Here is a 14,517-nt window from a genome sequence, read left to right as displayed (position 1 = left end):
AATAATCACTGTGTATACAGACAGCTATAACATTATCACTCTGCACAGTTCCACAATAAAGAAAATAATTCTCATTACCTGTATGGAGAGAACCTGTGATTAGCCTGAGAAGATACTGGGCAAATTTCAGTATTTCGCGTTTACACCGCTTTCGACATCCACTCATCTTACGCAAAAAGAGGCTCCTCAGAGGAGAGCCAAACCACTTCTGCCAATAAAAGTGAATACTTTCTGGCAGAGAACTTCTGTCCCAGTTTCTATCACTGTCTGCCTTTTTTCAGAAGCTGCCTTGTTAAAGCCAGACAAACTCCTCTGGATTTGTTTGGGGAGAAAAAAAGGGTGATTCTTTTAAAGGAGGAAAAGAGGGGAAGAAAAAGAAGTAGAAGCAAACGAAGAAAATGTTGCCAGTCAAATCCTGAACAGACAGTGGGATGCTGAACAGGATGGTCACACTCTGGTCCTCTTCCAATTACACAGACAGGCTGTCTGGTACGATGAACACTTGTAGTCCAACTGGATACAGGATAGCAAAGGTTCACTTTCCCCAGCAGCCTCCTTATAGCAGATACTGCTGCAACCTCACAGACCATTTAGTCAGAGGCGGCGCCTGCAAGCCCAACTCTACACACAGGAATTTGTCCTCATCAATGAATCAGCATGTAAGCAGGTAGGGAAAAGAGGGCAGGGCATTCTATTTGAATTCTATTTTTCAAGAGATAAAGAGTATCTGTCTGTGTGCATTTGAGGGGTGGGGGAATGAATATGCTACAGAGCCAGTGAATTGCCAGGGGGATGTAGCTGTTCAACAGTCCTAATGCACAGGGAAAATATTAATGTGCAGCTGCTCAAGGTCGGGTTATCTACTCAGTCACAGTAAGACAATATACAACTGTCCATATAAAATTTTCACCTGTCAGATTTTTTAAAAAAAATCAAAGTGATGGGTTTTTTTCCCCTTCTTGCAAAAGCAGCAGTGCTGATCTAAATAACAATGCAAAAGCTTGTGTCAAAGTCCACAGCCAATTCCAAAGGATAGAAAAGTTGTAACTGAGAAAAAGCTACCACACTCCAATTATTGTACAATAATGCAAATACTGCTTCATGAACTATCCAGTTACTAGTTACAAGTTGTAAGAGAAATGCTTCCAGAGCTTGCTTCTGCTACAACAAAGTTGCCAAACCCTATTAACATGAACATGTTTCACAGTTATATAAAATATATTTTTAAAAGCCCCTATCAGTGTGTGTAGAAATGAAGGTATGTTGGTGAACAATATAGTCCCCACCTCCCATTGCAAATGTCACATTTTCCATTTCTGTGGATACTTTATATAGTGAAGCTCAGATGCCCCTCTTTTCTGCACTGTAGTGAGCTTAAACCAAAGGGTCAGAACCTGACACTATACAGAGGCTGTTGGACAAGAACACCCATCATTCCTGCCCACTGGCCATACTACCTGAATGTGATGGGGAAAGAATTTAACAACTTCTGGACAACCATGGTGTCTTCATGCCTGGCTTGAAGGCTCATTCTCCTGGCCAGGTGTTTACCACACTGCCTCATTTGTTCCTCCATAGCTTGATGCCTTAATTTAGGACCCAGGGATGGGGAGCATGAGACTAAAAATAAAGGTCAGCTGCTTGAAGACCTCTACCTCAGTCCTAAAGAGTGGACTGTGGCTTTGGCACAGCTTCTAGCATCTTAAGATGCATGCATCATTTAAATAGCAAACCTCCAAAATGACCGAAGCAGCTTTATTTTGGCCTGTCTGTTTGGGCCCATAGCGAACCTCTCTAATATATTTTTCTACCCTAATCCTACTTCTATTCTAACATTCTAACATCTGAAAAGCCAGAGGCATCCCAATCTATGAATGTAATCTTCTTCTCTTTCTTTTTCAGGTAAACTGAAAAAGGTTCCTACTCTTAAAAAGTGGGTCAGCGGTTTCCTCTTCGGTGATGTTGAAAGTTTGACCATCTCTACAACTCAACGACTCTGATATTAATTTGTATTTTTAAAAATGTTTTATCCATAGTTTAACTTTTGTAAACCACCTATAAAGAGGATGAAAGAGCAGTATAGAAATAACTTTAATGTAAGCTAACAAACAATAAGGTAGAATGACAACTGCACACCCCAGTATATTCCATGTATTAGTGAAATGTTGCATATAATATTTTCAGTGCTGTTATACTATCATTCTTTTCCAGATTTGTAAAAATGCCTGGGTTGTTTTATGGTTATTGTCTATTGGACCAAACAGAAAAATGAAAAGTTTTCTGAAGATGTTGATGACTTTTGTTAAAATGACTTTCCTCATAATTCTTCAGTTGTTTTGCCAAAAGAAAAATTTTCAAAGTAAATGGAGACAACATTTAAATGGTAATATTAGGTCCGATGACAGTAAAAATTAGTACTAAAAATTAGTACGTTTAACCACTGTATTTAACCACTGTGTCACCATGGCTACTACAAGTCCTATGAATCAACAAGTTAGAATTACTGTTACAACATAGACTTATACTTACTGATTCTAGAATTCTTGAAAAATTCACTAAATTCAGTTAGTTGATTGAGCGTAATGTTTTTCTGTTCTTTCCCATACATGTGATTTCTACATTGTACATTATGTAACTGTCCATTGTTATTCCATAATTTACCTAGGAGCAAGCCACACTGAACTCAGTGAGCTGTATTTCTGAGTAGACATGCACAGGATTATACTGAAAAAGAATAAACTTAGGACAGCTTTATATATTATGAGGAAGTGATGAAACAGGAACTGAGACCCACACAGACCATTATAGATAAGTAGATTTCCTCAATGGCAGCCATGAAAGTGGGCAGCATATGATAGCTATTTCACGTGCTCTGATCATGACAAGTCTTCTTGCCTTCTAGTAACAATTTGATTCTCACAGAGCTATCATGTGTGCTAAATATGGCAAAGACAAAAGAACGGAGTGAATGATAAATGGCAGTTCACTTGATGGACAAGAACCAAATTAGCTCTTTTAATATCCTCATCCATTATTTACTAGAGAGGATATAAGATGCCCAAGAATGCTAGATTGGAGGATGTTATAAATAACCTGGAGAACAAGATCTGAATTTAAAAAAAAAATGAGAGGCAGCATTTGTTGACTCATAGGAAGTGAATAAAAGTAACTGAACTTTGAAGAAGTAAAAAACCAACAGCATAAAGGGATGAGAGCATAAAAGTAATTGAACTCTGAAAATAAAACACTTTTTATAAAAGAATGAGCATTAACAAACCTTCTATAAAGAAGGAGGATTTTAAGGCAAGGAGTTTCAGTGAAAGTTAGCTATAAAATTATAATGCATTCTGGCACAAGACTGGAAAATCAATGTCATGTGTAAAGATATACAAATAAATGAAATATGTAGTTAATATAATATTATGAAAGAGGAGAGCTGCAGTCAGAAATCTATAAACAACTATGCATCTTTAATTCTCTGTCAGCAACAGTTCACAATTAATAGTCTCTGTTACCCAATACCACAGGCCTGAACTAAAGTTAAATATTTTGGACCCCTAATAATTTCAACTCCACATTGAAATGGAACTTAGCTTTTCTTTTAATATGACCATGTTATTTGATAATAAACACTATGCGTTGACTGTGGTTGGTGAAGAATGATGGATGTACAGATCTTTTTACATTTTCATATAAGGTCCTGCTCTTACATAGTGTTAAATTAAATGCACACTCCATTTCTTTATCTATTGATTTTCCTATCTTCTTTCACAATGCAATGTGTCACTGGGGGAAGATTTAAGGATGTGCTCGGTTCTTGCACTGAAATGAATGTAATGTAAAGTAGATGATTTTAGCTGGAACATGTCTACTGTGCCACTTCAAGAGCCTAGAATCACCTAAAACATTTATGGATATTTGATATATGCTCTAATTTGAATGAGACCTTTGTCAGTGTATCTTTCTGGCAAAATTGCAGTCAAAGAAAGTCAAAGACTTAGTTCCATGGGCTGACCAACATAATATTTCATTTATAAAGGGCTTAAAATAATCACGTGCTGCACAATGGTTACTTTTTAAAAAGATGTTCCTTTGGCTGCAGACTCACAATGAAAAATCAAGCAATACAGTGGAGAAGTTGAGATATGGGTACAAAAGGGAAGAAAGCACAACAAAAGTATGAACAGCCGAAGCATTAAGTGAAGAAAGGACAATGTTATAAACACATTTAAAAACAAAGGTGGAGGTGGGAGGATGAAGACAGTGTGGTGTTAAGAGGTAGAATGTTATATACCCAGGTGGTATCCTAGTTTACTTAAAGAGGTCTTCTGTTAGAATATGTCTCCTATTTGAATTATTATTATTCCTTCCAAGTCAGGCTTAAAGATAAAGAACTACAGGAAGGAAGAATGGATGTCATGAAGCCATTCAGTGTTAGTATCTGGACCAGACAGAGCAGGCAGATGGGTAGAATATGTCTCCTATTTGAATTATTATTATTCCTTCCAGGTCAGGCTTAAAGATAAAGAACTGCAGGAAGGAAGAATGGATGCCATGAAGCAATTCATTGTTAGTATCTGGACCAGACAGAGCAGGCAGATGGGTCCCTCATCATAGTCTTTCTCTTCAACATGGTGAGGTGGATAGCATGCTATTTCATTGCAGCAACTATTTCCAGATAGGCAGCCATACTTAAAAATTAATGAAAGCAAATATATGTCCTTTTTCTTCTTCGTCTTTTTTGCATAATGCATACAAGGAAGGCCCCCCAAATGCTTAGAATACATTGCTGTAGGGACAAGGCAAACCAGAGCACTGTTTAGCCTGTCCTGTATTTTCACCTTGCTACATATTAGTACTTTCATCAATCACTTCCTAACAAGACCACTTTCTGCTCCCTCATAATCCTATTTTATGATATATGATCTCACCAGATTAGAACAGCCAGTTCCAGGGATAAGAGTAAGCTCTGGGAAATGGCAAAGAAAGAGAGCTCTTCTTCTAGAGATGCAGGAATGGTATCATGATGAAAGCCCATTGGAAACAACCTTCTTAGGTTGCATCCACACTACAGAAATAATCCAGGTTGACACCACTTTAACTACCATGTCTCAATGCTGTGGAATTCTGGGGTTTATAGTTGTGTGAGATATTTAGCCTTCTTTGTCAGAAAGTTATGGTGCCACAACAAACTACAAATCCCAGCATTGATCCACAGCAGTCAAAGTGGTATCAATTTGGATTATTTCTGCAGTATGGAGGCAGCTTTAGAGACTACCACAACCTGGCAGAATATTAGAACATGAAACCTCCTTCCCTTCTGCAAGAGGATCACTGTTCCTTCTGCAAGTTTAGTAAGCTGGGTCAAAGGGAAGAGCAGTAGGACAGTGTTGGAGGATAGGAAGGAATTGTGGAGCTGACTGGCTGGAAGGGGTATTGGAGGGGAATTCTCTGATTCTGATTAAAACCTGGGATGTAAAAATAAAATAGGCATCCTTATACTGGCCTAATAGTTGATGATTATGATTCAGATAAGCAATTTTAGAGTATGTTTGGATATATATGTCTGCAGACGTGCCTCCAGACCTAAAGGCCATGACAGAGGACCTTAGGTGTCATGGTGCATTAGTAACAACTTTGGCCAGTATTGGCACCTGGAGCATTCTGCAGTCTATATATCAAATATCAGGTTTACCACCCTCTATAATGACAAGGAAAATTCAATCTGTGTTCTGCAAGTCAGTTCCTGTGCCAGCCTCACATGATGTTCATGAATACATCATTAGTTTATCATAAAGTCATTTCCAATGGTGTACACAGCATCACAGTCCATAGCCCAGAGTTGTTAAATGTTCTTCTGGAACTGGTAAACAGATAAAGGTATAGTTGTTTTGTGAATTTTGGATGAAAAATGGGGTGGACTTGTACACAGAAGTACAACTTGCAGGTTCATTTGTACCCCCATCCTATTAAATTTTAACTTCTAATTCATTAAAACAACCCAGCCTTTATAATGAAAACAGTGATCCAAAATCATTGTCCAGTATATTTCAGCAAGATGCAACAGAGAAAGAGAGTGTGAGTGTGTGTCAGGAGTGGGCAAAATGTGGCCTACAAGCCACATGCAGATCCACAGAGTAATGTTTGTGCCCCCCCAAGCGAACTTGTCTCTGTATGGGGGGGGGGGGTATTTATTTGGTCCAAAATGTGCCCAAATGAACTCTCTGGGTGTAGAGAGCATTTCCATTATATTTAGACTGGGGATTAAAACATTTTTTTTTTGCAAATATCTTCAAAAACTTCATTTAACTGAAAATTGCTACAAAATATCTTCTAGGGGCCCAGGAAAGACAAAAATAAAATAAAATATACTATGCAAATGGTAGGAATGCCTACATGTGCCCTAGAGGACATTATTTATTTATTTTTCAGTAGTGGATGTGATGGAGAGTGCAGTTCTCCAAGTTCTCACTGGGGATAATGTGACCTCTTAGTTATCCACAGTTGTCCACTCCTGGTTTGTGTGTTGGAGACCAGTTGTGCTGAACATCCATCCCATCCGCTCTTCCCTTTCTCACTTTTAGCTTGCCAGCATCAATTTTATCAGGTTGCAGAAGCGGAAAAGATTGGAAACAAGCCCCTTTCGTTGGATCTGCTAAAAAAAGAGCTCCATTTGGCTTTTCTTCTCCCTTAACTGTTTTCATTCTAGCTGATCATTATTATAAGGAGCACTATTTAACTTTAAGAAGTGGTACCCTAAAGTAACTAACTTTGTGCAAAGCTCTCGCAGCAGAGCTCCCAACTTACTTCTGGTTGGTGATGCCTTTGCATCCACTTGCAGCCTCTCCAGCTTTTTTAGAATGTGGGAAAGGGAGACACATCCTCTGGAAGGGAATAAAATGTTGCTGGTGCTGGGAATTGATACTGAACAGTCTGGGACAAAAGAAACATCATTTAAAAAAATGACAACTACAGCACAAAACACCACCAATATCAGCAACATTTGTCCCATTTATAGGACCTCTAAGTCCATTTGTTTCCTTTGCCTCTTTCCTTTTCTTTTCCTTTTATGTTATGGTTCTTTCCCTGCACATTTGTTGGCAAGGCTTCTTGTTTTTAGTAGTCATATGCAAGCTGCTCTGCAAGATTTTATCTGAAGAAAATGATTAAAAAGATGCTTTAAACAAACATACAAGATTTCACAGTCTCAATGAAGTTTGTAACAAACTGCTTGAATTTGGTACTCCACTAACCACCCTACATCCACAGTTTGTGCTTTTAAAAAGTTTTGTTCTTGAAAATAAAAGCTGCAATAAGAAAAGTTATGTTCAGCAACTTATATAAATTACACACACTGAACTATTTTTGTGCAAAAATTTTAGTCTGCATAATTCACTCTAGAGTTCTGGTCTGTGTATGTTTAATATCCTGGAAAAGTTATTTTACTAACATTTTGACTCTTGGGATATTATCGGACATTGTCCACAAACTTTCACGTGTATCTTCCTAGCCATCAGAAATAGATTTTTATTTTATTAAAGTTGAAATTTTTAGAATAAAAAAATGTGTGCCAAATGATACAGGGCCATTCACACTATGGAAATAAACCAGTTTGGAACCAGTTTATTTCCATGATGTTCACACTCACCCCGATCACAATTGGTGCAGTTTGTGTGTGGGGGTGTGTGTGTGGCAAAAAGCCCACTTAACCAGTACATTTGGCACTGGACCCCTTAGTAGTTCTTTTTTTTAAAAAAGCAGTAACAATCAGGATCATTAGTAGTATGAAGATGCTACTGAATCAATTCAGATTGTGCTGCGTCATTCACAGAAATGGAGACACCTCCATTTTAAATTGATACAGTGGCAAATATGAACAGCAGCAGTGTTAAAATGACATGGAGAGATTCAATTGCCATAAATGTAGTGGGAACACCAAACCGATTCTGAATCGGTCCTGGATTGCGGCAGATATGCAAATTTTTTCATTCAAAAAAGTAAGTGTGAATGACCCCTTTGTGGGATATGTGTTCTTTAGCTTTGTTTTATTGATTTCACTGGTATCTTTTTAAGTGTCCTGCTTACCTCTCTTGAGGGCAGCACAGCAGAGGACTACATAAAGGAGTAGTCCAGAGTCTAGTCCAAGGGTCCCACAATGCCAGTCAGTCAGTCACAGCAAAGGGCAGAGGCAAAAGCATAGTCACAAGGCAAGCCAGATGTCAGATAACTTGAATACAGGAACAGCAAGGCTACAAGACTGATTGTTGACTGCAAAGAGTCTCTGCGGCTGGAGATTTTTTTAAAGGCCTCTACTTCTTTCAGCTGAAATCTATTAGCTCTCCTCTTGGCTTCTAGCCTGGAAGACCTCCTCAAGGACTCTTTGACTTGCCTTCTCTCCACACCTGCAGCCTAGAGTCCATAGAGTCTGTTTCTCCCTCTACAGCTTCCTGAGCCTGCTCTGCGACTGCTGATCCAGGCAACCCCAGATCTGCCTCTGTTTCCGCCTCCTCCATTTCTTCAGAGTCTGAGTACTCTGACTATACCTCTAAGTCAGGCCCAGGGCAGTCCATGACATTAAGTACATGTATCTGGTGTAGAATTTGCAACCTATATAATTAATAATACAAAGTTAGAGGAAGCAGATTGGAATGCAATGGCTCAAATGGTTAAAACATTGACTCTGTTGATTGTAAGATCAACAGGTTGGCAGTTCGAGGTCCAGGTCAGCATGATAGGATGTGCTCCTATCTCTAGTCCCAGCTTCTGTCAACCTGGCAGTTTGAAAGCATGCAAATGCAAGTAGATAGATGGGTACCACTTCTCAGTAGGAAGGTAACAGCGCTCGGTGCAGTCATGCTGGCCACATGACCACCAGAGCAGTCCTCGGACAACGCTGGCTCTTTGGCTTAGAAATGGAGATGAGCACTGCCTCCTACAGTCAGTTACGATTAGACATTCATGTCAAGGGACTACCTTTACTGTAGAGGAAGCAGAAGGTATTAGTAACTTGATTTATTAGTAGTATAATTACAGAACAGCTGTCAAGGTAACCTGATTCATATAACTTCGACCTCTACTAGCTGTTGCTTAGTGATTATGCATTTTACTCTTATTCTTATTCTCTGTGTGTGTGTGTGTGTGTGTGTGTGTGTGTGTGTGTGTGAAGTTAATGCATCATGTTTTCACAGTACAATTATTTTTCACTCCCTTCTCAGAAGTTTAGGTTTGATGTCTGGCTTCATGTCCTAAATCGCATCAACATGGTGTTCTAATTCTTATTTCTATGTATTTCTAATGTAACAAGACATAAAATTCTATGTCATTTTATGGGCTTCAGACATTATCACTGAAGTGAATGGACACTTGGTTATCCGTCTCTTCACTGTAATACCACATCTTTCTACAGATGAACATATTTTTTCTGATCTGTGCCTACCCATAAATCTGTTCCATTCTATTTCTGTATTAAGATACAATTTACTTTTTAAAAATGCACAAAAATGTGTTTTTACATTATTAACATATATTCTCTAAAAATAAATGTAAACTTGTTCTCCCAAGATTTCTCAAGATTTTTATCCCAAAGCCTTTGTACTCTATGAATTTTCTTTGGACTTATCTGCTGGTGCTTGATGTTAGACTGCGTTTGATTTTGCCTCTTGGAATCTCCCAAGATTTCTTTGATCAAGATACAATTGTGTCAGAACATTCTGGAGGTGCAAACATAAGAGGGTCATTAAAATCCAATCAGTAAATTAGTCTGCATCTGGGAAGTCAGAGTTTGGGTCTGAGACTTGGGAGATCTAGGCTAAAGAACTTACTGAGTCATGACATTACTGTGTGAATGAGAGCAGTTATTCTCAGCCTGACCTATGCTGCAGGACTGTTGTGAGGGTAAAGTGGGGAGGAGAGCCAGATAAGTGGCCTTGAACTCAGAAGAATTGTGATTAATAATTAATAAATCAAACTAGTTCATTATTGGAATTCACAAAGATCAATTCTCTGAAAAATTTCATTCCAGCTAATTGATTGAGTCTTACTCCCTGTTGTTGGTGGTGGTGGTGGTAGTGTGTGCCTTCAAGTCATTTCTGACTTATGGCCTGGTTCAGAGCGGCGCTTTGTGCCGGCCTGGCCACGTGCTACGCTTGTGCAGAGGTGGAGCGTTCACACACCCTGCAACCCTAGTACGTGGCGGCAGCATCATCATGGCAGCCTCCCATCTACATAGGGGCTGCCATGATGATGTCATGCATGTGCCGCATCCAAACGGTGCAGTGTGTACGTGACGTCTCTGCGCCACCCGAGACTGCTTACAGCAGCCTGGGCACAGTGCGGGAAGGAGCTGCGAAATGGAGCTCCTTTTGGATGCTGCATCATTCCTACAGCAACCAAACAAGTGCGGGAATGATGCCAGAGAGAAAGGGGCTGGGCAGCCCCTTTCTCCCATGGCTGTGGCTCCTGGGGCATCCAGGGGCATGAAGCCCCAAGGACACCCTTTTTCCTCTCCATGGAGAAGCAGCATTTTGCCCCTTCTCCGTGGCCCAGAAAAAAGTCTGGATTGGGGCCCCAGGGCTGCTGGTGAGGCTGCCCTGCCCCCAACCCAGAGATAAAAGGGGCGCCACAGACCTGTTCCTTTGGGACAGTCTGTACCACGCCTATGTTACTCTAAGGTGCCCCTATAATGAGGTTTTATTAGCAAAATCTATTCAGTGTAGGTTTGCTATTGCCTTCCCCTGAGGCTGATTCATAGATGAGGGTGTTCCCCTGTCCCCAGTACAACTGCACACGATCACCTTGAAAGAGTACTGCCATCATCATGGAATTCAGCATTTTTTGAAATTACACAGTATGTATGGGGATAGTGGTTCACACAACCAGGGCCTCCATATCAATACACCCTGGCTATAGGCCAAGCTCTATCATGAACAATGAATACATACTTATTTGTCCAAGTAAGGGCGAGGAACTACCCTTCTCTGCATGATTACCATTCAAAGTAACTCTTGACACTGTTCAGTTGAATCTCTATATTTCAGAACATTACAATCGGTTCTGTTAGACTAAAGCCTGCTTTAAAAAAAAAGATGATATTTTATAATTTTACCGCCTCACAATTCGATTGAATAACCAAAAAGTGCATAAACCCATTTCAGCACCAAGCATCTGGCAAAAACAGTTGCATTTATAAGTAATTTACAAATTCAAATTTAAACATACAGGCCCACATTATGCAAAAAAATAAAATAAAATACTGAAGTGTCATGCTGGAGACATATTATTATGCTGCTGGCATAGAATTAACTAAGTAATTCTAAAAAGCAACAAACAAGCTGCAACTAGCTGAAAAAGTGAAAATCCATTCCCACCATCGCCATGTATGAATCGAATACAAAAGTATAAACTTTATTTTCAGTATTTGCATATCATTCTGTGAGTGTTCAAAGCAGCTAACATAGATTGCTCTAGTAAATCTTTTAAATATCTCTATAAGGTGTTACCACCTCATATGGTAAGTGCATACAAAATAGTGTCTTGCCCAAAGGCACTACGAAATGTGATGGCTCTGGAGAAAGTCACATTCTTTGCATTGCACTGCACTACATAGCACCATCTTAAGTTTTTTTCAAAGTCATTTTGCATAATCATTGTTTAGCTGACAATCATTTTGGGGCTGTAAACAGCTGACTGTCCTAAAGGGATTAGAGGACAAGGTTGTAATATTATTCTTCCAGCACCTAGTTATTTCCTTTCTCTGACTCATCCATCATTTATTTGCTTGTAGTCTCTGCACTTAATATTCAAAGGGAATGTTCACACTATATCTCTGCCAGTACAATTGGTAGATGGGATGGACAGTTGGTAGCAGTGGTTCAAACAAAGGGCAGTGCTTTCTTTCTTTCTTTCACCTGGCCTGCCCTTCCATGGGACTCAGGATGGCTAACAATAAAATCAAATAAAATACATACAAATAAAACAGATTAATTGCAATGCAAGACAATTCAAAAAGTAGTTTAAAAGACAACCTCTAAGTGTATTTAAAAGCACCTCCCTCCCCCCCTGTGGAGGGGTCAGCTTTCTCAACAATAATATGTTTGTGAATAATCTTTTTGCAGTACTGTCAGCTTTCCACATCCACAGATTCTTTATCCATGGATTGAGCCATCTACAGTTTGAAAATATTCCAAAAATATATAAATTCTAAAAAAGAAACCTAATTTTTACCATTTTATATATGGGGCACCATTTCACTGTGCCCATTGTATTTAATGGGACTGAGCATCCATGGATTTTTTTATCCATGGAGGGTACTGGCACCAAACCCTATCTGATGCCAAGGGCCCACTGTAGAAAGTATTTTGGGATGGCTTGATCTTGATTTAAAAATTAAGACATATTATGTTTTGGAATGTGAGTGACCAAGGTGGTAAAAGGTCTGGAAACCAAATCCTATGAGGAATGATTTAGGCTGCATATGCACTGCAGAAATCAGACATTTCACGCTGCTTTAGCTGCAATGGCTCATTGCTATGGAGTTCTGGGAGTTGTAGTTTTATGAGAGATTTAGCCTTCTCTGTCAAAAAGTTCTGGTGCCACAACAAATTACATATCCCTGAATTCTGTAGGATGGAGTGATGGCAGCTAATGTAGTGTCAAACTGTATCATTTCCACTGTGCAGATGCAGCCTTAGTGAGCATGTTTATCTTAGAAAGGGAAGACTCAGTGGCTATATGATAGTCATTTTAAATATATGAGGTGAATGTCATGTAGAAGATGGAGTGAGCTTATTTTCTGCTAATCCAGAGACTAGGGTATGAACCAGTGGATTAAAATTAAAAGGAAAGATCTAAAGATTAGGAAGAACATTTTGACTGTAAATGTTTGAAGTAGAATAGATGTCTGCTGAGGGTCTATGTGGTCCATTCCACCTCTGTGATTAAAAAAAATATACAAAGAAACAAACAAACAAAGCCTGACCTCCTTAGATGAAAACTGCTAGATAAAACCTGCCTTGAACAGGTGAAAAACTGCTTCAGAGAGAAATGGAAGAGATGGTTTGTTGATATGGATCAACACACTTACCTGTATCTTTGGAGTTTGCTTTGGAACATGGTATGGAGAATGCCATGATACATACCTCCACTTCCAAGCACCACTGCACCACTGCTAGTATGACTGATAATGTATGACAATTATCTGTGAAATTTTGAAGTTGCTATATAAATATATGCATTCCAAACAATAACACTTCAGAATACTCTAAGGATGCTTGGAAGGCAAAATGTAAAATACTACAGTGCACCCTTCTCTTACGCGGGGGATCCGTTCCGGACCCCAGCATAAGGGGGAAAGCACGTAAGCTCAAGCCCCATAAGAAGTAATGGGGCTCATGCCCACGGCATGCCCCATTACTCCTTCCGGGGTGCGGGAGGCTTTTTTCTGGTGCGGCTTCCAGCATATGCTGGAAGCTGCGTATGGCACACCTGGGTATGATGCAGGGGCACTGTATACATGATGAAAATGTTGTCAAAATTAAAAACCACATTAATGCCTCACTCTGTTGGCTACTTCAGCTTTCAAGAGTCTTTTGCAACTATACATAGCAATAAAATCTGATTATTACCAGCATCCTCTCTAGTCAACCCCATCCTGTCCATCACATAAAGAAAAATAAACCTCTCATTCCTTTAAGCATTTTCCTAGACATCAAGTTTATCAATATTGAAGTCTCTTTAAATTATGGATGAGAGACCTTGTGTAGCAGAGATATACTGTTAGTGCTGTATAATTAAAGAAGAAAATGAGGACCAAGGGAAGACAGATAACAGAGAAAACAAAAACAGCATGAACATATGATGTGCTGTACTTCTTAACAGAAAGAAAAACTTTGTGAATAATGTAAATTATCAGCATTGCCATAAATAATCATGTGAAGAGTAATCAACTGATATAAACACATGTATGACCCTGTCCATGGGTTCTGAAAAATATATATTAGCTATTTGATTCTGTATTATACACCATATTATCTGCTCAAAGGCACAATTACAGGCATAATGATACCATGAGCAATGTGTAGTATATTATCAAGATAGTCTCTGAATGAGAAGAATCCCCTGTAGAATAGCACAAGAAGAAAACTCAACTGTCTGAGGTTTGTATAAGGAGAATAGATTTCCTCTGCAGTTCTAAAACACATGGCAAGGTTGTGAAAACTACTGGTTACTAAAAGGAAAAAAAGGAGAAAGAAAAAGACCTCACATTTATGATGCCATGGGCATGTGGTAGTTAAAGGTCTTCTATTACATTTTAATGATTTCAGATGTGCTTGTATCTGACCAATCGTCTAAGGAAATATGGCTATTACCTAGGAAGGTGTTTGCGATGCCTCCAAGCTGGTCATGGAGGTGTGCGATAACAACCATTTTTAAGCAGTTTACACTCAAGCTCGGGAGAAAAACATGTGCAATAATCTCCTAAGAGAGTGTATTAAGGAAAGAGTTGGGGCCAGCAGAAAG

General features: G+C 39.1%; 1 protein-coding gene across 4 annotated transcripts in view; it reads right to left on the bottom strand.

Annotated features, from left to right (window-relative positions):
• Nucleotides 1-14,517, bottom strand: part of KCNIP4 (potassium voltage-gated channel interacting protein 4) — a 434,206-nt gene that overhangs the window by 326,498 nt on the left and 93,191 nt on the right. Inside the window, exon 1 of one of the 4 annotated variants that reach the window (XM_089524730.1) lies at nt 79-465. The exons of the other annotated variants lie outside the window; for them this stretch is intronic. Within the exon in view, the coding sequence (XP_089380856.1) occupies nt 79-166 (88 nt within the window). The 5' untranslated portion in view covers nt 167-465. Of the gene's footprint in view, nt 1-78; nt 466-14,517 lie in introns of those variants that run through there. 4 annotated transcript variants of the gene reach the window in all.

This window comes from Sceloporus occidentalis, unplaced genomic scaffold (assembly GCF_023333645.1).
Source record: "Sceloporus occidentalis isolate IW3139 unplaced genomic scaffold, rSceOcc1.0.p SCAF_5, whole genome shotgun sequence".
NCBI classification, from domain to species: Eukaryota; Metazoa; Chordata; class Lepidosauria; order Squamata; family Phrynosomatidae; genus Sceloporus; species Sceloporus occidentalis.
This window is presented reverse-complemented; position numbering and strand designations above follow the sequence as displayed.